Source organism: Artemia sp. Qi Xiang Cuo, chromosome 4 (genome assembly GCF_049724085.1).
Source record: "Artemia sp. Qi Xiang Cuo chromosome 4, ASM4972408v1, whole genome shotgun sequence".
In the NCBI taxonomy this organism is placed as follows: domain Eukaryota; kingdom Metazoa; phylum Arthropoda; class Branchiopoda; order Anostraca; family Artemiidae; genus Artemia; species Artemia sp. Qi Xiang Cuo.
Window position 1 is genome coordinate 580339 of NC_142797.1, and position 22744 is coordinate 603082.

Below are 22744 nucleotides of genomic sequence, written 5' to 3' on the forward strand. Positions count from 1 at the left end.
GTATTCTACTCGGAAATACCTCACAATTAAAATCTTCCAAGTTGAATATTGGTATATCGGATTCGCATTTGTCGATTAAAAGTTTATCAGTGGGCACATTCCTTTTTTGCATACAATGCTGTTACACCAAAAAAACAGCATATCTCTCTAACTTCCTCTTGTACAAAGGATAGATCCTTCCCTTTGTTATAGGATGGGGGTATCATTCTATCATTTAAACCAATATTGTTTATAACGTATAATGTATTGCGCCACCTGTCTTTATTGTAGTCATACATATTGTAGTTGATATGCCAGTGATAACAGGATACTTCTCGATAATCTGTAGTCAGCAATAGAAACACACATTCAAAAATCACTCCACATGTTGATTTCTTCAAGCCAATGAATTTGCAATCAAAAACACCATACATCCTTGAAGTTATATCGATAGAATGGATGAAATATTCAAACTGTATAAAATTCCAATTTGAAACTCGATTTTATACTACAGAAACTGAATAGATTAACAAATACCCAAGACGCTCTGGTTTATATTTAATAAACTATTATTATTATTATGGCCTCAGAATATTTATCTTCGCAAGTGACAAATTACGATTTTCCTTAAATTAGAATGTTAGATATCACATGTAAACAAGAAACTGCCGGTGTTTTAGACGTAAATTTCTCACACCCAGAAGGGACTCGCATCTCATTACCCCAAATATAGATGCTAATTCGGTTTCATCTCGTGGTATATTTTTACAAGTCAATCACTAAAAGAGCTTTATTCATCTCAAACATAGAAAGGAATCAATTTAATAAATTATTATAATATTTTCGTTTTTTTTATTGAATTTCTGGTTGTTTTTTGTATTCACACTGGAAATCCCCCCTATGTGGAAGATTTTTCCAAAAAAAAAACTGGAAACTTTTAGTACAACGTTAAACTGTATTTTAAATTGACAACACTGCCCAAAACACCAGTTGTGTATTATACAGTACACCTCTAAGAAGTAAAGCTAGGTCAACTCATAAGACCATTTTATCATCGTTAACCGTTTCCATAGATTGATATTATTTCAAATTCATAATAAATAAGGTATGAATTAACATGCTCTTCAGGGTTACCTAAACTGCTTATCACTTTAACCCTTTTTTTCTCCCATACAATAACATGGTCCTATTGCGGTCGTAGAATAATATGGTCCTATTGCGGTCGTAGAATAATATGGTCCTATGTCGGTCGTAGAATACCATGGTCCTATGGCGGTCGTAGAATAACATTGTCCTAGGGCGGTCGTAGAATAACATGGTCCTATGGCGGTCGTAGAATAACATGGTTCTATGGTGGTCATAGAATAACATGGTCCTATGGCGGTCGTAGAATAACATGGTCCTATGTTGGTCGTAGAATAACATGGTCCTATGGCGGTCGTAGAATAGCATGGTCCTATTGCGGTCGTAGAATAACATGGTCCTATGGCGGTCGTAGAATAACATGGTCCTATGGCGGTCGTAGAATAACATGGTCCTATGGCGGTCGTAGAATAACATGGTCCTATGGCGGTCGTAGAATAACATGATCCTATGGCGGTAGTAGAATAACATGGTCCTATGGCGGTCGTAGAATAACATGGGAATTCCTATGGCGGTCGTAGAATATCATGGTCCTATGGCGGTCGTAGAATAACATGGTCCTATGGCGGTCGTAGAATAAAATGGTCCTATGGCGGTCGTAGAATAACATGGTCCTATGGCGGTCGTAGAATAACATGATCCTATGGCGGTCGTAGAATAACATGGTCCTATGGCGGTCGTAGAATAACATGGTCCTATGGCGGTCGTAGAAATGGAACATAGGACTCTACTAGAAACACCCCCAAAGTCACAGAATCTTAATAAAAATCACAATGTAACTAAAACTCGAAAAATCGAAATTTTGATACCAATAGATGCATTCAAAGAATCAAATTATGAAGCTGATTTCAAATATATAAGTTTCATCAAGTTTAGTGTTACCATTTAAAAGTTACGAGCCTGAGAAAATTTCTCTAATTAAAAAAAAAGGGAGAAACACCCCCTAAGTCACAGAATCTTAATAAAAATCACACCATCAGATTCAACGTATTAGAAAACCTTATTATGAAGGTTTTAAGCTCCTATATTCAAAAATTAGAATTCTGTCTTTTTTGCCAGAAGAAAGTTCACGGATGCGTGTTTATTTATTGTTTTTTTCCTGGGGTGATCGTATTGACCCAATGGTTCTCGAATATCCTGAGAGGGCTCATTCAAAGGGAAGTTAAAAGTTCTAATGCCCTTTTTAAGTGACAAAAAAAAATTGACGGTAACAAGGCCCCCTTCTACGCTAATTTTTTCCCCAAAGTCCCGAGATCGAAATTTTGAGATAGATGGACTTCATCTGTTGGTAAACTCATGATGGTAAAAGTAACGATTGCTAATGCTTAGTTTTTCATCAATTCATCTTTAGATACCATGGTGATATTATTTTTCAAAGCTATTTTATTTTACTTGCAGTTTCGTTGTCTATTACGACTTTATTTTTGCATAGGTCGCAGTTTTGACACTTTGGTATGATATGACTTATGATGCTGTTTGAGCAATGCCAGAAAGACGGTGATATGATCTTTCAACGGGTAATGTGTTACCAGCAACGGTAGCAAGAAGTTGAACTTCGCCCTTCGAAACTAAAAAACGGCGTTTTTGGTACCAATAGATACATCAAAAGAATCAGATTTTTATGCTAGTTTCAAATACATAAGTTTCATCTAATCTAACCCATCAAAAGTTACGCGCGTGAAAATTTGGCTTAATTTCGAAAAAAGGAGGAAACTACTCTTAAAAGTCATAGAACTTTAGTGGAGGATCACACCATCAGATTCAGTGAATCAGAGAACCCTACAATAGAAGTGTAAAGTTTCTTCCTGATTTAAATTATGTCAATAGATATGTCAATATGGCAAATTATGTCAATATTTTGTTGCAACACAGCTTTCGTTTGTCACGGAACCCAAGGGATTTCTTTGAATATAGGTTTACCCAGTAATGTTAAAAGTGAAAGGATTCCTAGAACATATTCATAAACCTGTAAAAAGACATGTATATATTTGCGGGTTTAACCCTTAGATTGGGACAGTCAAACGTATGCATTGTACGTGATAAGTATGTAGAAAGCTATGGCTTTGATATAAATAAAGACTGTTTATATGAAACATCTATGGACTTGAATATCTATCTCTGCAAAATGGTATATTAGTTTGTAAGCACCATTGAATGGACTCGCCCAACTCTTGAACATTAAAAATAAAGCTTACACCATGGCGTCAGAAGTGCTGTAATTTTTCGAGCCCAGTCCATCCAGAGCAGAGCCAGTCCGATGCCATTTCATCCAAAAAGACGCCAGAAATAAACAAAATACTGGCCAGACATATTGTTACACAGGGTCGTCTCAACTTCTAAATGTTTCTCAACCACCGCAATTTTATCAACCGAAGGTGACCGAAGCCTATGAATCTACGCACATCTCCTATCGTGAAATCTCCAGCCATCAAAGAAGAAACCTTGGAGGGATCGGCATCCAGTGAAAAATATAAAGAGTAAGTGTGAGCCCTAAAGTTTTGTGCGCATAGGAAAAAGTTAGGAGTGCTTAGGCTAGCTATTTTCTTGTATCAATTTTTAGTTTGTTTTTTTTTAACCATGAATATCCCAGAATTAAATCCTGAAAATGATAATTTTGATGAAGTAAAAGCGAAAGCCTTCCTTGCACAGCAAGAATTACGAAACATAGAAATACCCCCTACCTTTGATCCAAATAGCGATGACTATGACGAAGAAATAGTCAGTAAGTTTTATTCTGACATAAGTCTCTGGGAAGCAGCGGCAATGGCCCATTATCTACAAATTTCCTCTAAACCGCGTCCAACAAATAATCCACCGTCAAGTGATAACCTTTCAATCAGAGCAACAACAGATTTAGCTTCATTAATAACACCATTAACAGAAGTCTCACAGATAAATGAATTTATTAGCCAACTGAAAAGAATTCAAGATACCTTAACGTGGTCGGAAAAGCAAGTTGTTGCCACAGCAGGCATGTTAATGAAAGGGGAATTTTCTATTTTTTTGATGATTTAAATAAGGGATATTTAACACTTGATACATAACGGAAAAATCTGTTGGAGGCTTTTGCTCCTCAGCTTAGCCCCGGGAAAATCTTACAAGATCTTGAGGGATGTAAACAATTTCCGGATGAAACAGTATATCAATCAGTTCGTGGTAACGAACTGTAAGTAAGGAGCGACCCGGCTCAATGGTAACCGAAACTCTAAAAAACGGGAGTTTGATACCAATAGATACATCAAAAGGATCAGATTTTAATTCTGATTTCAAATATATAAGTTTCATCAAGTTTAATCTTACCCATCAAAAGTTAAGCGCCTGAGAAAATTTGGCTGATTTTCGAAAAAAGGGGGAAAGACCCCCTAAAAAATATAGAACCTTAATGAAAATCACACCATCATATTCAGCGTATAATAGAACCCTACTGTTGAGGTTTCAAGCTCCTATCTAAAAAAATGGGTACTTTTGCATTTTTTGCCAGAAGAAAGATAACGGGTGCGTGTTTATTTGTTTGTTTTTTTTTTTTTTTTTTTTTTTTTTTTCCCCAGGGGTTTTCGTATAGATCCCGTAGTTCGATAAACTCGTGGGAGGGGTCATTGGAAACTAAATTAAAAGTTATAGTGCCCTTTTTAAGTGACAAAAAAAAATGGAGGGCAACTAGGCCCCCTCCCACGCTTGTTTTTTTACCAAAGTCACCCGATCAAAATTTTGAGATAGCCATTTTGTTCAGCATGGTCGAAAATATGATAAATATGTCTTTTGGGATGACTTAATCCCCCGAAGTACCCAGAGGGAGGGCTAAAAGATATGAACTTTACCCAATGTTAACATATAGTATTGGTTATTCGGAAGTATACAGACGTTTTCAGGAGGTTTTTTTTCTGCTACTGGGAGGGACGGGTGGGTCGGGAGTTATGTTGGAGGATCGGTTCCTGAAGGACTTTTTCCTGGGGGTAGGGAAATCGCCAGGAAGGGGGCGCCGGACTTGGCAGCATTATTTATTGGTTATTGGGAAGTATACAACCATTGTCAGGAAGGAGGGGTTCGGGAGGGGGTGCTAGAGGAGGGAGTGACTCTGGAGAATCTTTCCGTGTAGGATGTTTCTTTGGGGTAAGGGAAATTTCTAGGATGGGGGCGCCGGATTTCAAATCATTATTTAAAAAACGATCATAAATTAAATAAAAAAAAACCAAGTTTTTTCAACTAAAATGTAAGAAGGAATATTAGAACTTAAAACGAACAGAAATTATAACGTATGTGAGGGGGTTCTCCCGCAAGTCAATACCTTGCTCTTTACGTTACAGATTTTTTTAGTTCTTTCAAAAGAGCTATATATTCTAATTAACTGGCGTTTGTGATTCAGGGGTTTGTGAATCAAATTTTTTTTTAACTTTTAACGTACAGAGCGTGGTATTGACTACGGGGACAACCCCCTCATATGCGTAATAACACATACGTAATAAAAAAACAAGCGATACGGCTCAATTGTGATCGAAACTTTTAAAAACCGAATTTTGATGTCAATAAATGTATCAAAAGAATGTGTCTATAATGCTGATTCTAAATATATAACTTTTATTAAGTTTAGTATTACTCATCAAAGGCAACAAGCCTGAGGAAATTTACTCGATTTTTTAAAGAGGGGGAAACATCCCCTACAAGTGAAAGAATTTTAATGAAAATCACAACGTCAGATTCAGCGTATCAGAAAACCCTATTACATAGGTTTCAAGCTCATATCTGCAAAAATCTGCAACTTTGAATTTTTGCCAGAAGAAAAATATACGAATATAGAAGTTAGTTACGTAAGTTAATTTGTAAAGACATTCATTTAGCAAAAGAAAAGTAAAATTTTTATGCAAATAAAAGCTGCATTAACTAAAAAACGATCAGAAATTAAATAAAAAAAACAAGTTTTTTAAACTGAAAGTAAGGAGCGACATTAAAACTTAAAACGAACAGAAATTATTCCGTATATGAAAGGGGCTGTCCCCTCCTCAACGCCTCGCTCTTTATTCCGTATATGAAAGGGGCTGTCCCCTCTAAACGCCTCGCTCTTTACGCTAAAGTTTTTTATTGTTTAAAAAAAAAATTGTGAGACAGAGTCAAACTTTAGCGTAAAGAGCGAGGCGTTTAGGAGGGGACAGCCCCTTTCATATACGGAATAAATAGCGAGGCGTTGAGGAGGGGACAGCCCCTTTCAAATACGGAATAAATTATGTTCGTTTTAAGTTTTAATGTCGCTCCATACTTTCAGTTTAAAAAACTTGTTTTTTTTATTTAATTTTCAATTCTTAAAACGAGTTGAAAGAGCCGCTAAGTCCTATGCGAATTCAATGGGCTATTGGGATGGACTAAGAAACCCGGCAGTTCAACCATTGGCACTACACACTTTTAGGGAAGGTGCACGCATAACCTTTAAAAAAGTACTAATGGAACAAGAGGATCAAATAAATAACCTGGAGGATGCTTTTAAAATTGCGACCAAGTATGAAAAAAATTGAATTTGCGACAAAACCAACGAATGAGTTTTTCTGGCTGTCGTATCGATTCAAAATAAGTCCCGCCCCCCCCAGGGCAAGAAGATGGGAGATGAACATTCATATAGGGGCCGGACATTTCAAAGGGGCTGGGGAAGAGGGAACCGCTCTCCCTTCCGAAAGAATAGGGAAAATAATTATGAAAGGAAGGAAAATAGACATTCACAATCCGATAGGGGGCCTGGACAGCAAAATCCATCCACACTTTGTTATAATTGCCAAGAACCTGGGCATTTTCGAAGAAATTGCCCTAATCCAGGGAAGAATAAGGTCTCCTTGTCCCCAAACCTTTCGATACAAAGGGTCGAAAGTAAAACATGTTATGTTTGGGGTAAACGAAACCACGATAGTTCCGAATGCTGGTACAAAAAGGACCCAGATTCGGACAGGGTATCGGAAAACTAAATAGCCAGTCTAGACAGAGGGCTAAGACTGGTACGGAAAAGGAAAACCCTCAGTCTGAAACTAAGCATAATAGCCTTAATAATGAGTCACTAGTAAATAAAGATTATGAGCATCAAAATTCCAGTAAAGAATTTTTATGCTTCTTAGGAATTTCGGATAGTTCTAAAAGTTTCCCTATTTTTCATGAAGTGCTGTTGGGGGATAAGACATGTAAAGCATTTATTGGTCCTGGATGCCACAAATCATTAGTAAATTTTATTATTTTCCAACTTATACCAAAACATTTCATTAAACGAATTGAGCCTACTTTAGCCAAGATAAAACCCCTAAATTCCCAAAGTGTTGGCGCGCACGCAAAAGCGACCATATCGATACAAATTTCGGATGGAATTGAAAAACAAGCTAAAGAATGGGAATTTCTCTTAGTTCAAGATTTAGACTTTAAGCTTATAATTGGATGGGATCTCTTGCATAATTTAGGTACTCAATTAGACATGACCAATAATCAAATGCGATTCAAAAGCTCAAATTCAGACAAATGTATAGGTCAATCCTATGGTAGTGTCATTTTACCAAAGGCAGTTTCATTACCCCCAAGATGTTTGAAAGTTGCTGAAATTGCTCTTAGATCAATTGTTGGAAACATGGTGCCACACGGTTGTACAGTCCTTATTGAGCCAGGGGAAGGAATGGAAGGATAGATAAATGCTTCAGCAAACATCGTAAGAAACGACAAATCGATAAATAGTGATTTTTAATAACTCTGAGGAACCGATGTTTCTTCCGTGGCGGACTATAATAGGTACTTTTCAAGAAATTGAAGATAATTTGATAACTGCCTTTAAAGCAGAGGAAATTAATGAATATTCTGATAATAAAATTTTCCTACCAACTTTGGGCGATATGGAATTCATATCACAGTTTAAGCTGTCACATTTAAATAACCGTCAGGAAATCAAATCAGAATTAATAGCATTACTCAAAGAGTTTCGTGAAGTATTTTCTACTCATTGTTACGACGTGGGCAAAAACAGCCTAATGGAATATTGAGTTGATATAGACAAGACCAAACAAGTTCCACAGCCACATTCGTTCAACCTGCCTCTCAAAGTGCAGGATCCACTGCAAGAACACATCCTTGGCATGACCAGAGGCGGCATAATCCGTCCGGAAAGGTCAGAATTTTGTTCTCCAATTTTTCTGGTTAGAAAACGAAAAGACGGAAAAATATTGCCATGGAATGAATAGACTATGGAAACCTCACAAATAGTCGTTGTCTGCAGGGCAATAAACGCAGTGGTTACAGACTCGGCTTGGCCTATCAGAAAATTCAAAATGTTTTACATGAATTGAGTATTAAAAACATTTTACCGCCCTACATCTTTAAGCATGCATTTTTTAACGTTCCCCTACATCCCGATAGCAGACATTATTACGCATTTCATTCACCAAGGGGTTTTCATATACATGGAATGTTGTGCCTCAGGGTGCCAATATCTCGCCACGTGCATTTTGCCAGTGGGCAAATCTGCTGCTGGATAACTCCATTTTGGGGACATAATATCCATGTATCTAGATGATATCTATATTTCGTCAGCTGCAGATGAATGGCAACACCTGAAGGATATTAAATGGCTCTTCCAATGATTAAAGCAACACAATGAAGAATTAGGAACAGGAAAGGTAGAATTTTTTCACCCTCAACTACATCTTTTTGAATATTCTGTAACAAGTCAAGGAATCACCCCTTTAAAAAACAATTTGAAGGCCATTAAAGATAATAGTAGACCTAAAAAATTCAAAGGAACTACGATCTTTTTTAGGGCTAACTGGGTGGTACAGAAATTTTTTACATCAATTACGGTGAACTTACCGCACCGCTTACAAAATTACTTCGGAAAGGAGAATAATGAGTTTGGGAAGATACACAAGAAACAAGTTTTCAAAATTTAAAAAATGAACTTTCATATGAAAAATCCATATTTCTTGCCTTTCCAGAGACAACAGGTCGAAACCCCTGTTATATATAAGGTGACACTAGTGCCGTAGCTACTGGCGCTATTAGTCTTGACAAATTTGTCAACGAAATTCGACCTGTCTAGATTGTCAGCAAGGTCCTGTCTAAAAAGTTTGCAAGACAAGATAATCTCTCCAGGGAACTATTTGGGATTACTCAGGCAGCAAAAGCTTTTGATTATTATATTTGGGGGAGGGAAACATATTGGCTAATAGACTGCAAACCCATCCGCCAGTTATACAAAATGAACGAGCTTTCGTCCAGGTTATATAGAATATCTCTACTTCTTTTAGAAAATACTTAATTTCATTATTAGTATTTGCCAGGTAAATACCAGTTGTCTAAGGTTTTGAATAGACCTACTACCGAAACCAATGATAGGTCGAGTCCTATCGAAATGACAGAAGAAGAACTTGAATTTGTCGCTGTAGGCGTACATTCAACCGAAGGAGTGGATTTCTTAGGAACTGAACAAGAAAAATGTACAAATTACAAAGAGAAGATGAAGCATTAAATTGAGTAATAAGATTGATTGAAAAAAATGAGACTGAACTAGACGCCAGGGAAACGTTAGGAAATAGTTCAAGGTATCAAAAAAATGGGACTGAACTAGACGCCTGGGAAGCTTCGGGAAATGGTACACTGTATAAACAAACTGGGACTTTACTAGACGCAAGGGAAGCGTCAGGAAATGGTTCAGTGTTTCAAAATAATGTGACTGTACTAGACACCAGGGAAGCGTCGGGAAACATTTCAGGGTACCTAAAGCTATGGTTACTAAAAATCATGGACGGATTAAGTGTAACAAATACAATTCTCTATTATCATCCACAGGAACAACAAGGAAAACTTCGGATCAATGTAGCACCAATAATTGTTTTACCTGGGATTCTTGTGGATTCTTATACAGAATTGGTACACTCAAATAAAATGTTAGGAGCACATGGCTCGTTTGAAAAAAACACTCGAAAGGTTAAAAGAAATTTGTATTTTTCAATATATGAAAAAAAAGGTAAAAACAGTATGTCAAAACTGTCATATTTGTTTAAAAAGAAATAAAGTCCCAAAGTCCATACATCCAATATTATGGCAAACAGATACTGCAATGTATCCGTTTAGAATAGTTAGCATAGACACCGCAGGTCCCCTCCCACCATCACCAAATGACACTGGTGCTCCGGCCCGACATATAGTAATACTTATAGAGCATTATATTAAATTTGTCGTATTAGCTCCGTTAAAGGACATAACGGCAAGATCAATTTGTGATTTTCTTAGGGAAAAGGTGATAGGATACTTCGGTTTGTTCGAGCTCTTGATTAGTGATTCTCACCCTACTTATCGTTCCGAGCAAATACAAAAATTCCAAGCAAGCATGAATATTAAACACCGCTGCACCACGCCATATAACGCCCGAGCTAATGGACAATGTGAAAATTCAGTAAAGACCGTCAAGGCTATTGCCAGATCATTTTGCTCCCAAGATCAAAGTAATTGGAGCAAATACCTCCCTGAAATTCAGCTTGCCATCAACACCGGCATTTCCGCAAGCACAAAATTTTCGCAATATCAAATGATTTTTGGAAGACAACCGACTACCTTTCTTGACTTACAGTTGAATCGTCCTAACAGGACAGAATATACTCGACACGAGGATTACATAGTCGCTCTAGTCTAATCTCTATTTCTTATTCGCCAAATCGGCACAGGAGAAATGGGAAAATCACGTGAAGAACAAGCCAGACAATATAGTAAACACGTTCATGAAGTGCCTGAACTAAAACGGGTGACCTAACATGTACAGGACTTCACTGCAAGGAGCCTGGACATGAAGTTTCGTGGGCCTTATGTGATTATTAAGATGCTTTACCAATCTGTTTTTCTTCTACAAGAACTTCAAGAAAGACAAATGCGTCGCACTGTACATGCACGCTTCTTAAAACCTGTGAAAAATACCACAGTATTCCTCCAGCGAAACCCCGCGTTCCAAAAAGCTGTAGAAATCCTCCAGCTGCCAAATAGGTTAGGGAACACCAACGGAAACGCTTTTCGTGAATCAGTTCGGAGGGACATTCCCAATATGGATAGAATGCCAGTAGTGTTTAATTTTTCTACACCTAGTAGGGGAATAAATAAAACTAATTCACTTGTAACTGACCCTATAGACCCTTTAAACATTCAGGACAGAAGTAAAGGGCAAAATTGCTCAATAAATTCAGAATTAGTTTCAAACAGAGAAATGGTCAAAGAAAGAACCATTTTTTGTCCATTGGATAACCAAAGTAGTAATAATAGTGAACAATATCATCAGGAAATAAATAATACCAGTTTCTCTACACCTCAGTCAATCTCAGACAGACAACAAGGAGAAATTGTAAGTTCTACGCCAACTAACTCAAAGGTGCCTCAAAGAGAATCAATCCCTCCATTTTGTAATCTTTCACCAGGGGTTGAAATAACTATTATAAACACATCCGTGGGAAGTAACCAAAATTCGGATCAAGATTTAGGCCGGGGAAAACGATCAAGGCACCCACAATGGTTTTATGAGGATGTAGATTCGGATTATTATGGGTAGGATACTCAGATCTTAAAATGCGGGTGCATAAATATTTTACTAATTATTCAATGTTTTTTTTTAACCTACCCTAAAAATAGTGCATTAATTTAGTTAATGGAAATTATATATATATGGATAACATTGATGCTGTTACCAAGATTTTTCTCTCAATAGGGAGAGTAATCATAATAAAAATCATGTTTAATTTTATAGCAGATTTTATAAAGAAAATTGGAATTATGTCCAATCCTCATTTCTAATTTTTCTTTTTTTTCTCGCAAAGATAGGCTTTCGCTACATTAAAACGCGATAAGATTTATTGATAAGTATATGTTTATATGTTTACGTGTAGGGGAAATTGTAAGTGACTGCGCACCTAGTGAACAAAAAGGCTTTCACTTATAAACAGTGTCAACATTGCCAGTTTTGTGGCCGAGAAGGGAAGCACAGTTTAAAGACTTATCCTGCCAAAGTGATTCCCCGTCAAAACAGAACACCTTTATTTTCAGTGTATGTTTTTAAGTGCACACTTTAATTTAGTATTTGCTGTTTGTTCTTTTATTTTTTTTTTTGTTTAATTTTTATTTTTGTTTTATTGATATTCTGCTTCGTAATGCTAGGATACTTTTTTTAAAATAACTAAAAAATATGAATGTAAATAGTAATAACTTTGGTTATCTTTAAGAGGGGGGTGGATTGTGAAGTCTCTTCCTGATTTAAATTATGTTAATAGTTTAACCTAGCTGTCAATATTTTTGTTGCAACACAGCTTTCGTTTGTCACGGAACCCAAGGGATTTCTTTGAATATAGGTTTACCCAGTAATGTGAAAAGTGAAAGGATTCCTAGAAAATATTCATAAACCTGTAGAAAGACAAGTTTATATTTGTATGTTTAACCCTTAGATAGGGTCAGTCGAACGTATGCATTGTACGTGATAAGTATGTAGAAAGCTATGGCTTTGATATTAATAAAGATTGTTTTATATGAAACATCTATGGACTTGAATATCTATCTCTGCAAAATAGTATATTAGTTTGTAAGCACCATTGAATGGACTCGCCCAACTCTAACATTAAGATAAGATAAGATAAGTTAAGTTTTATTCTTCATTAAATACACATACAGTATTAAATTTTATTAATCCCTCAAAGGCTCATTGGCCTGTACAAAGAGGGAAGACATATGAATTACAAACACAGAGATAAAAAACAAAAGAAAATTTAAAATGATCACCTACTCACATATGAAGGAGAAGAAAAGAAAATATAGATAAAATGGAAACTATAGAAAAAATTAGAATACATAAACTAAATTCATTAATTATATTAAATAGACTCAAAAAAAAAATAAATATTACTATAAGCCTGTAATGGTGCGAAATCAATAAAATTTAACCCGTCTTCATGAATGTTACTCCTTAGTGAACTATACAAGTTTCAGCAATAAATATTGATAGTGATACCTGAGGCCTGGGAGTCATAGCGCAGACAAGACCACCATAAAATAGAACTAAACATTCAGGGGACATCAACTCAAAAAAAAAAAAAAAAAAAAAAAATATTCATTTTGTTTGTTAAAAAAATGGTCCTTAAGAATCCAATTGAAAGTGCCAGACGAGTGGCATTTCTGTACTGAAGAATGCAAGGAGTTCCAAACCTGATGACAAGCGATGAGGGGATTGAAATCTGACCGCACAGTGGGAGTAGGATGAATGCAGATATTATGTGACGAACGAAGGTTATATGGAGCTGAATCAAAAATAAACTGAGGAGTTTTTTTGAAGAGATTTTGGAAGATTGCCATGAAGCTGATGAAAAACAAAAGAAGCACAAGAAAAAGTGTAGATAGACTGTAGATTTAGAAGCGGTCTTGGTGAAGAACGGTTGGTGTCCATAATCAGACGCCGTCTTTTATCATACATGACAAAAAGCGACCGCAGTGTAGAAGGAAAAGTAGACATCCATACTATGGGGCAATAAGAGACATATGACTGGACAAGGCAGAAAAAAAGAAGCTTAAGAATAGATCCAGGAAAGGTGTGTTTGAGTTTTCGAATGACACCCAAACTCCGTGAGACCTTAACCCTAATCATGGCTATATGGTGTCTAAACGAAAGGTTCTCATCAATCAGGATTCCAAGAAACCGGACCAACCGATTCTTTGGTCTACACAAAGAGCCTTGTGACACCTGAAGCTGTGTCAGTTGAGGGAAAGCTACACCAATTCGAGAAAAAATAAGAAAATGTGACTTGGTAACACTCAAGGCCAAGTAATTCGCCTCAAACCATGAAACTGCTTTCTCAAATATTGCCACCAGATTAGACCTGACATCACATTCCGTCTTCCCTAGAGTCCCAAAAGTGCTGTCGTCAGCAAAAGCAACGAGGCAATCTTCATTAGAAGTAGCATTGGGACACGAAGGAACATCCAGATGACACAGATTGCAGCATACTAGAGGACTGGTGTTCTTGACTGCTGAAATCAGATCATTGACGTAAATCAGAAATAAAACGGGGCCAAGAACAGATCCCTGTGGGACACCATATTCTACTTCAGAAGGGCTCCGGAAAAGCGGATCAATTGAAATAAGTCTACCAGAAAGATATGATTCAAACCAAGAGTAAACATTTGATCTTATACCAATATGCGATAATTTCCAAAGAAGGATCTGATGAGTCAAAGAATCAAAGGCTTTACGAACATCCAAAAATAAAGCTGCCGGGAAAAGACCAAAATCTATTGCCGAATGACTGAAATTCAAGAGAGATGCGCAAGCATGCTCTGTAGAGTGATTCACTCTGAATCCGAAATGGAAATCATGGAAAAATTTTTCGGGATCAAGAAAACTAAGGAGCCAGGATAGCAGAGCCTTGTAAGAACTTTTGCTGACAACATATAGAAGAAAAATTGGCCCGTAATTAGCAGGGTCATTCTAAGACCCACCTTCATACAGCACTATTAGCTTAGCTGACTTGAGCGATTCAGGGAAAATTCCATTCACGAAAGACAGATTAACAAGCTTAGTCAATGGTGACAGAATAGCAGGAAGAACAGCACGGACAACCCTTGTAGGAAGTCTGTCTGGCCCCGAAGACGATGAACCTTTAAGTGCATTTACGATCCGAGCTACCTCAAACTCAGAAACAGGGTTCAAGACCATTGACTTTAAACATGGGGGTGCAAGATAGGCTCTGAAATCGCAACGAGGAGTTGTAGAGCTCACAGACGAAGCAGTCGTGTTTACGATATTATAAAAAAAAGAAGTAAGCTCTATCTGAACAATTTAATAACCATGGACAAATTTAACGTCAACTATCAGCGTTGTTGGAACTGAAGGCGGAGGGGGAGTAGGTTTAAGTACAGAATTAATAATTTTCCATGTCTTCCCAACATCCTTTCCACACTCAGAAAATTTCCTGTGATAATACTCTAATGGGGGGGTTTTCCTTTGAAAATGTTCTTAGCCGAGTTTGGTTAGTTAAGGCTAATTCTAATGGGAGGGTTTTCGAAACGACTAATTCTTATATCTTTTTTGAGAATTTCAGATTAATTTATCCAATGGGAAATTTAGTTAAACACTTCGTTAGCGGTCCGCGAGTGGCTTACCTGAGTGGAGGTTAAACATCTAGAGTGGGGAGCTTAATCTAGGAGTACATGTAGGGAGCTTATACTGATGGCCATACTGACTCGAAATCAGATTGATGAGTTTCAGTTTCCCTTAGGAGCGAGTGGAGCCACAAGGACTAACAAGCTTGAGAAATATCAACACAAGAGAAGAAAATAAAATAATAATGCGTTTATTGTTACTTACATAATAGTCGCAGAGTTCTTGGTTGTATCAACAAAATAGAAACACAGGTCTCCAACAACAAATTGTACTGAGACGAAATAACACTAAGTTTGTACACTGGTGAAATGTTACTTCAAAAGTTCATTACAACAAAATCATGGTAAGAAACTGGTAAAAGACTGGTGTAAGACTCAAACTGAACTCAAACTAAGACTCCTAGCAGGGTTGCGGCCAGATGAAAACGTTTCGTAATTTCCAAACTATTACGAATGTATTTTTTGATAGACAGTCTCTTTGGAAGGCTAGTTGCCTTAGTTTTGCTCTCTAGCTTCGTCATTCACGATGAGTGGGGAGGTTTGTTTCATGTCTTATTTTTACTTTATTTTTAAATAGTATAATTAGAAATCCTGGTTCCAGTTTACCTGCAAAACAGAAGGAACCCCCCCCCCCCCCCGATGGGTGTATAAAAAACAAGACTACTATAGTTACGATCTTGTTGTTGTTGTTTTTATGTTACATTTTCTTGGATATAAAAATTTAGATGATTTTTTTTACTTACTAAAATAAATGCACTTAAATACGAAATTTTGATTATATATATTTGAAGAAAAAAAGACACCAAAAGAGGTTTTTTTTATATATTTTTACATTTAAAAAGAAAATACATTAATAAATCAAGCTTGTTAAAAATAAACAAAAAATCATTTTAATCGATCCCTTCCCGTCTATTATTATAGATGTGCTATTTTGCAGAATAAAATCATAGATTATCAAAATTACCCGCGACCATACCGAAATATCTAATAACGTTAGAGAAAAACAGTTTTGTTTTTTTTCTATTATATATAAAAAAATCCATATAAATCGTTTTCTTCATCTAAACTAAAATAAAACAGTTATTTTGCATAATATGCTCTGAAATAAATGAAGAGTTCACACAATTCAACCCAAAAAATTTTACCCTAAATCTGTTTTGATGGGTCTCACAAGTCCAGGTACGTAAAAAGAACTTATAAGGGAGGTGGCCAAACAATAAAAAAAAAAAAAATTAAACTCATTTTCAAAATGAACCAAAAAGCAGAGAATTTTTTTTCTCAAGAATATATGAAGATAAGCGAACATGAGGGGCACAAAAGCCTTGGGTTTTAAAAAACATGAACACCAAATTTATATAGTTTTTAAATGTATTTACGGAAAAAGTCAATGAGTTGAGGAAAGCAAACAAAAAATGTAACAGTATTAACACCCTACTCTAATGTTGGCCCCAAATTTTCAATTTAATTTAATATTTTAAATTAAAAAAATATATAATCTATATTCAAATATTACAAACTAAATTAAAATAGCATAGGGATGTGCTTTTACCGTTGTGCTTTCACTTTTTAATAAGACTTTTATCCTACTCTACACATATACAAGACTGTTAACTAATCCATAAAATGGGCATTAGTCTCGTTGCCGTGTTATGACGCCCAATATTTAGTGATTGTAGTTTTTTGACAAAAACATGTTGACCACACCATCAGTACAATTAAATTATTTATTTTATACTATTACCAAATATATTGGCCCCTTTTTTTAAAATACACCCCCCCCCCTAATGGTCCTGTATCCCTAGCTATTAAAATATTAAAAAAAAATAACAACCGACCCGAAGGAATGTGCTTTCATATAGAAAAATGCAAAATTTAACTAGAATGAATATAAAAACAAGGTTATAAAATCCTATAAACGGGCGTTAGTCTGGTCTCTCTTTACTATTAACGAGGGGGAGAGGGGTAAAATTTCAAAAAGTGGCCATGATATTTGGAAAAAGTAAAGCATAAAATCGAAAATTCAGGCTCAACCAACCTACATCAATGCTAATATATAACCAAAAAATGGATCATTTTTACAGTTTAATATATTTTGTCAGAACCAGCTGTTCATAATCACATATAAACAGAGAAACTTTTGTATATAACCTGACTGGAGTTCAAAACACTAAGAATTTTTTTAGTTGGTTTTTCCTAAAAGAAGCAGCCAGCTACGCTCTTTATGAAAGTTAACAACACCCTGTGATCATATATCTCAATACGAATTTTATCTAAAGTTTTATTGTCATGAACTTTTTTTTTATTTCATTATCAGTAAATAATTAAACTAAACCCTTCTCCATATAGTATAATTATAACTGTTCACGGAACAAGATTCAAAGTCAACTGATGAAATTGAATTGATGAGGTTACTAACTGACTATTGTCACTAAACAAATGATAATCGTATGCTCATGAGAGAGAATGTTATCTTAACTTACTATGAGAGTAAGCGGAGTGGTTATTGTCTAATCATAGTAGTTGTTTGTGTTCTTTGTTACATCAAATTATTGAAAAATTAAAAAATATTGTTACTCCTCTCCGTGTAATTAATATTGGAGCAGAGGATTTTGTTTCCTGGGGAAAAAAATCGAGTACTCAAAAAATATGAAAAGTACTTATTCTACAAAATCATAAAAGACTAGTACCAAGACCTGGCATACGCAACAAAAATGTAACGTTTTAGAACATTCACGTATTACTTACCGAGTCCTTCAACACTTGCCAAAAACATGCCGCCCGGCATCTCAGCCGAACCGCTGACTCTTCGTAGACTGGCCCAAAATTGTTAAGTTCTAACTATCTATCCTCTGCGACTTTGCCGGAGGTTACGTTTAGGCGTTGCTGAAAGTATATTTTTTCAGTCCTTATTGGCTGCACTATTTGCCCTACATTACTATTGGACGGGCTTTCACCAATGGGCTACTTGGGTTTAATTAAAGTTTATGACTTTTAAGCTATCACTCTGGAATTTTTCTAACAACTAAAAATTCTACACTGCAATATTTTGCTAGCAGGTGTCGCTTAATTTATGACTTTTAAGATATCACTTTAGAATTTTTTAAAAAGATCAAAGTTCTATATTGTAGCATTTTACCAGCAGGGTGTCGCTTAATTTTAATAATAATCATATCTTATTTATTTTAAATTTTGTAAATGATAATAAAATTTGATTGCCCTAATATACCCAGTTTGAAACTTAGTCTACAGAACAATGCATTTAGCTTAAGCAAAATATATTTTGCATCTCGAGTGACTACTTTTTTTGTATTGTAAATCTTACTCTCTTGACAGTTTGGTATTTTCGAGCGCTTATTATTTGAACACAGGTGTTAGTCACCTGTCGTATAAGATTTGATCAAGCTATTATTTAGTGGATACTTTGGAGACGGGGAGTCGGATTTACTTGTTACATTTTCTGTGGGAAAGATTTTTTGTGTAATTAACTGAGGTTATTTCGGTATCTTAAATTGAACGCTTGATATTTGTTTGATTTGTAGGTTACTTGAATTTTCGGATTTACATTCTTGGGTGATGTTATTTTACTGGAGTAGCTTTAATTGGGGAATTTTGATGTATATTTTTTTGAGAATCTATCCCATTACATATCATCCATCCCATCTTTAACGATGTCTTCATCGTTGTATGTCTCTCCCACTTTCGAATCTGATTTTTTGATTAAAAGAATTTATTTTGTAATAATTACTTGAATTAGCTCTGCTTTGGTAATATTCATATTTATATATATATTTTTTTTTTTATACCCCTAATTGCTCTACTAGACTATTCATGTAACAACATCGCTTTTAAGGTTTATGGCCTACTCACTCGATTTGGCGAAGGGGCCAAAGAGTTTCTACATTAGGTTATGTGATTATATAGTAATTATTGTTTCCTCCACCTAACACTAAGTTTACCTTCACCTGATACGATTATCTTATCACTGAAAATGGTACATTTTGTCTTTTTTAATACTCGACTATACTTTCACCTGACGCTATAATGACACGATTAAATTTTTATTCCTTCACCTGATATGCTAATACTTCTACTTAGTTTTAACTAATCTAAGTTCGGCTTTAATAATTGCTTTATTACTTAACGTGGTACTTGTTTGCTACTTCTAATGCTAATTTATGCCTCCACCTGACGTTACATAGGTACGATTATATTATTATTCCTTCACCTAATATTAAAATTGCTTCACCCGATGTTCTAATACTCCTATATGGCTCCAACTAGTTAAGTTCCGCTTTTGTAATTATTTCGTTATTTAACATGATACATATTCGCTACTTCTATTGCTAGTTTATACTTCCACCAGACGCTATGTTGGTACGATAAGTATCTGATTTTAAAAACATCTAACTACGTCTAAAACATCTAATTACATCTAAATTTCTAGCACACTAAAATTAAAATAGTCTGCACGAAAAAGTTTGACACGTTAACAGATTTTAATTTTAATGTCTGATTGCAACACTGAGCTTATGTAATTTACACTGATTTTCATTTGTTTTATGAAAAGCGCTTTATGTTCATTAAAGTTATTAGCTAGATACATAAGATTTCACACTTACTTCATCATTCTACGTGTCTATATTACTCACATACGTTTTCACTCTTAGCTTTGGGCTTCCGTTCACTTAATTACTGGGTTGGCTAATTGTTCATGGTTTGTCTTCTTGGTGTTTTGCTTTCTGTCATTCGTTCTTTGGAATAAGTGTTTATGTTGTCCGCAAGTATGACTGTATGCACAAAATTGTCCGTGCGTGGTTCCTTACGTCATATACGAGGGGTTAATGTTGTAGATTCGTTGAAATGTCTATTAGGTACATAACCCTTGGGGAATTGATTACATGAAATGGGTATCTTGGTCGCTAGCTGGGTATCTCTCCTTTGACACAGTTTGACCGGGGAAAATCAAATACTCGTACAGTCTGTGTTTCCCGTAAATTGTTCACGTTCAATCCATTTTTTATTTGGACTATGGGCCGTGTTTCTACATTTAACGTTAACTATGGCAGGATCAAAACTTGATCTTAGAGCCTTGGCTCGACGCATTGTCTTTGATTTTCAATTCAATGATTCATAATTATTGAGGGCTTAACATGGAGGTGAAAACAGTAATAGCTGTTTGGTTCTCTTCTCTGAACACTTCATTTTGGGAAAAACTTTAGCACGTACAGTTTATGCTTCCCACAAAATTGATTATGATTGGTTCTTCATCTCATGGAGGATGGTTTGGTTTTGTGACATCTAACAATAATTGGATAGTCTACACTTAAACTTTTTGTCTTGGTTAACATTTGACGCGCGCTGGGCTGAGAATCCGTGAATTCGGGTTCGATCCCTGGTGTGGTCAGTTTCTTAGTTTGGGACGCGGGTCAGTGGTGTGACCCTGTAAGCTTAGCCAGAGTCAACCCAGCTCTAAATGGGTACCTGGAGAAATCTGGGGAAGGTAAAACAGGAAGGGTTTGCGAAAGCATAGGTTGGCTGGCCCCCAGCCCCCCATTGCACTTCCCTGCTGAAGGGCCATGAAACGGAGATCAGCACCGCCGGTTTGGACCTTAAGGGTCTAGTGCCGCATCCCTTAACATATTGTCTCTGATATGGGGCTTAAGATATATAGTCCTTGAGGGATTTACTCTGGGTTCATTCTTGGAGTCTCAAACATTATATCTTAAGGCCGTTGCCATCTAAGGATTCGACGGGTATTTATGAAGTTTAACGACATGACTGGTCGAGGCAATTCTTTAGGTAATCATTGAATCAGGCATATATTTCTGTATAGGGTCCTTGGTTCCCGGCACAGCTTGAGGTAAAATTACCTGGTACAGGGTTCTGGTGATCTGGATTGGTGATCAGAATATCGTCTTCAGGTATTTCCTTGGTGAGTACTTGTCGGTGGTTGATGAATGATGGAAGTAGATGCTACTGGGTTGTATCCGTGTTGCACGCTGATAAACCATAATTAATCTGCACTGACTTTGCTTCCTAGAATATAAATATCTGGGCAGAATCATATGCTCTTTACAATTACATAAGTTAAAACATATATAACAACAACATACGGTTTTCATAGTCATGATTAGTGGTACTAATAAAATCAATTTAGTACTGGTACAATTGAACACAATGCTAAGAAAATAAGGTCATATTTCATGCTTTAATGCATGTTACCTCAAAAATGATATTATTATCATGTAAGTAAGGTGCTCATTAAAAAAATGATAAGCGACTCCGAGTATACACGCATATATGTACATTCGACACATATTCAATATTCGATACATTTTTTAAATATTTTTAACGCTCCTCTACCTTAACATTTGCTTTTCTATTATACTACTTTTTGCGAGGTAGGCAATATGGTTTATATAAGAGGTCTTGATTTACTATAAATTCAAATCTTTATTGTCTATGCGTATTCATACCGCTTAAGAAATATGTCTTTTGCAGTATGTGCACCCATGCGGCTGCAAAAACAAAAAAGAAAAATTTGGGACTTGACATGGCACGAATGAGGACCTCTATTCTCACTCGCTCGATCACGTCCTCCCTTACTTTTTTTTTACTTTAAGGGTTATCAGGGAGTTCTGGGTTTAGGTTTTGCATCTCACTCTGCTCGATGTGATCTGATTTTTCTCTTTTTCTACGTGTTATTCTAAACACTCTTCCATAATTTAGGTTCAACGCGATTCGTATAGAATATGAGATTATGAATACGAATCCTATCGTCAGGAGGGTATACCACCAAAAATTTGTCGAAAATAGTCCGTACCTACTTTCTACATACGTCAGTCTTTGGTCTTCATTGGTAAATAGGGGAATTTGAGAGTCTAAGGCTTCTTTTATTTTTGTTAGCGGTAAGGTTCCCTTGATATTCTCTATTTTTGACCATATTGTGGCTCTTACTTCTTCCTTATCAATATTGGGAATTGTATATGATAGATTGACTGGTTTGAAGTTGTTTATCTTGGGACTTATTATGTTGGTGCTTGTTGTTATGAGGGGCGTTTGCACCGTGGCTTCCTTAGTCACCAGTCGGCATCCTTGTTTTATTGTGATTGGTCCCACGTCTTGTAATAGTAGTTCAGTTCTGTAGCTTGGATCGATTCTCTCTGTGTTATTATAACATGAGACAGTCCCAACTATTTCTTTCGGGACAGAAAAGAGCCACAAATCATTCCTAAGGTGGATGAATATTTCTATTTTAGTACAATCTGCTAGCGCCTCGTATGTGTTAGGAAGGTCCTCTTGTTGGGTCTTTTTTAAAAATATATCCAACATACATGATCCGGGTTTTACGCTATAAATGGGCAGTGTTAGTTGACATGTTAAGTTTTTGAATTCTACACATTGTTTTAAATCCTTATGATTTGCTAAGGCATATGTCCTCCTATCCTGATCGACTAGCAGGTATTCCGCTTCGGGGGTAATAGTAATGAAT

The 22744-nt window shown here is 36.0% G+C and overlaps 1 protein-coding gene across 1 annotated transcript in view; it reads left to right on the forward strand.

Annotated features, from left to right (window-relative positions):
* LOC148952659 (uncharacterized) overlaps positions 1 to 7768 on the forward strand; it is a 160683-nt gene extending 152915 nt beyond the window's left edge. The window contains exons 8-9 of the mRNA XM_089087326.1: positions 3746 to 4093; positions 7548 to 7768. Coding sequence (XP_088943452.1) covers positions 3746 to 4093; positions 7548 to 7768 — 569 coding nt within the window. The remainder of the gene's footprint in view (positions 1 to 3745; positions 4094 to 7547) is intronic.
* Positions 7769 to 22744: the final 14976 nt, after the last annotated feature.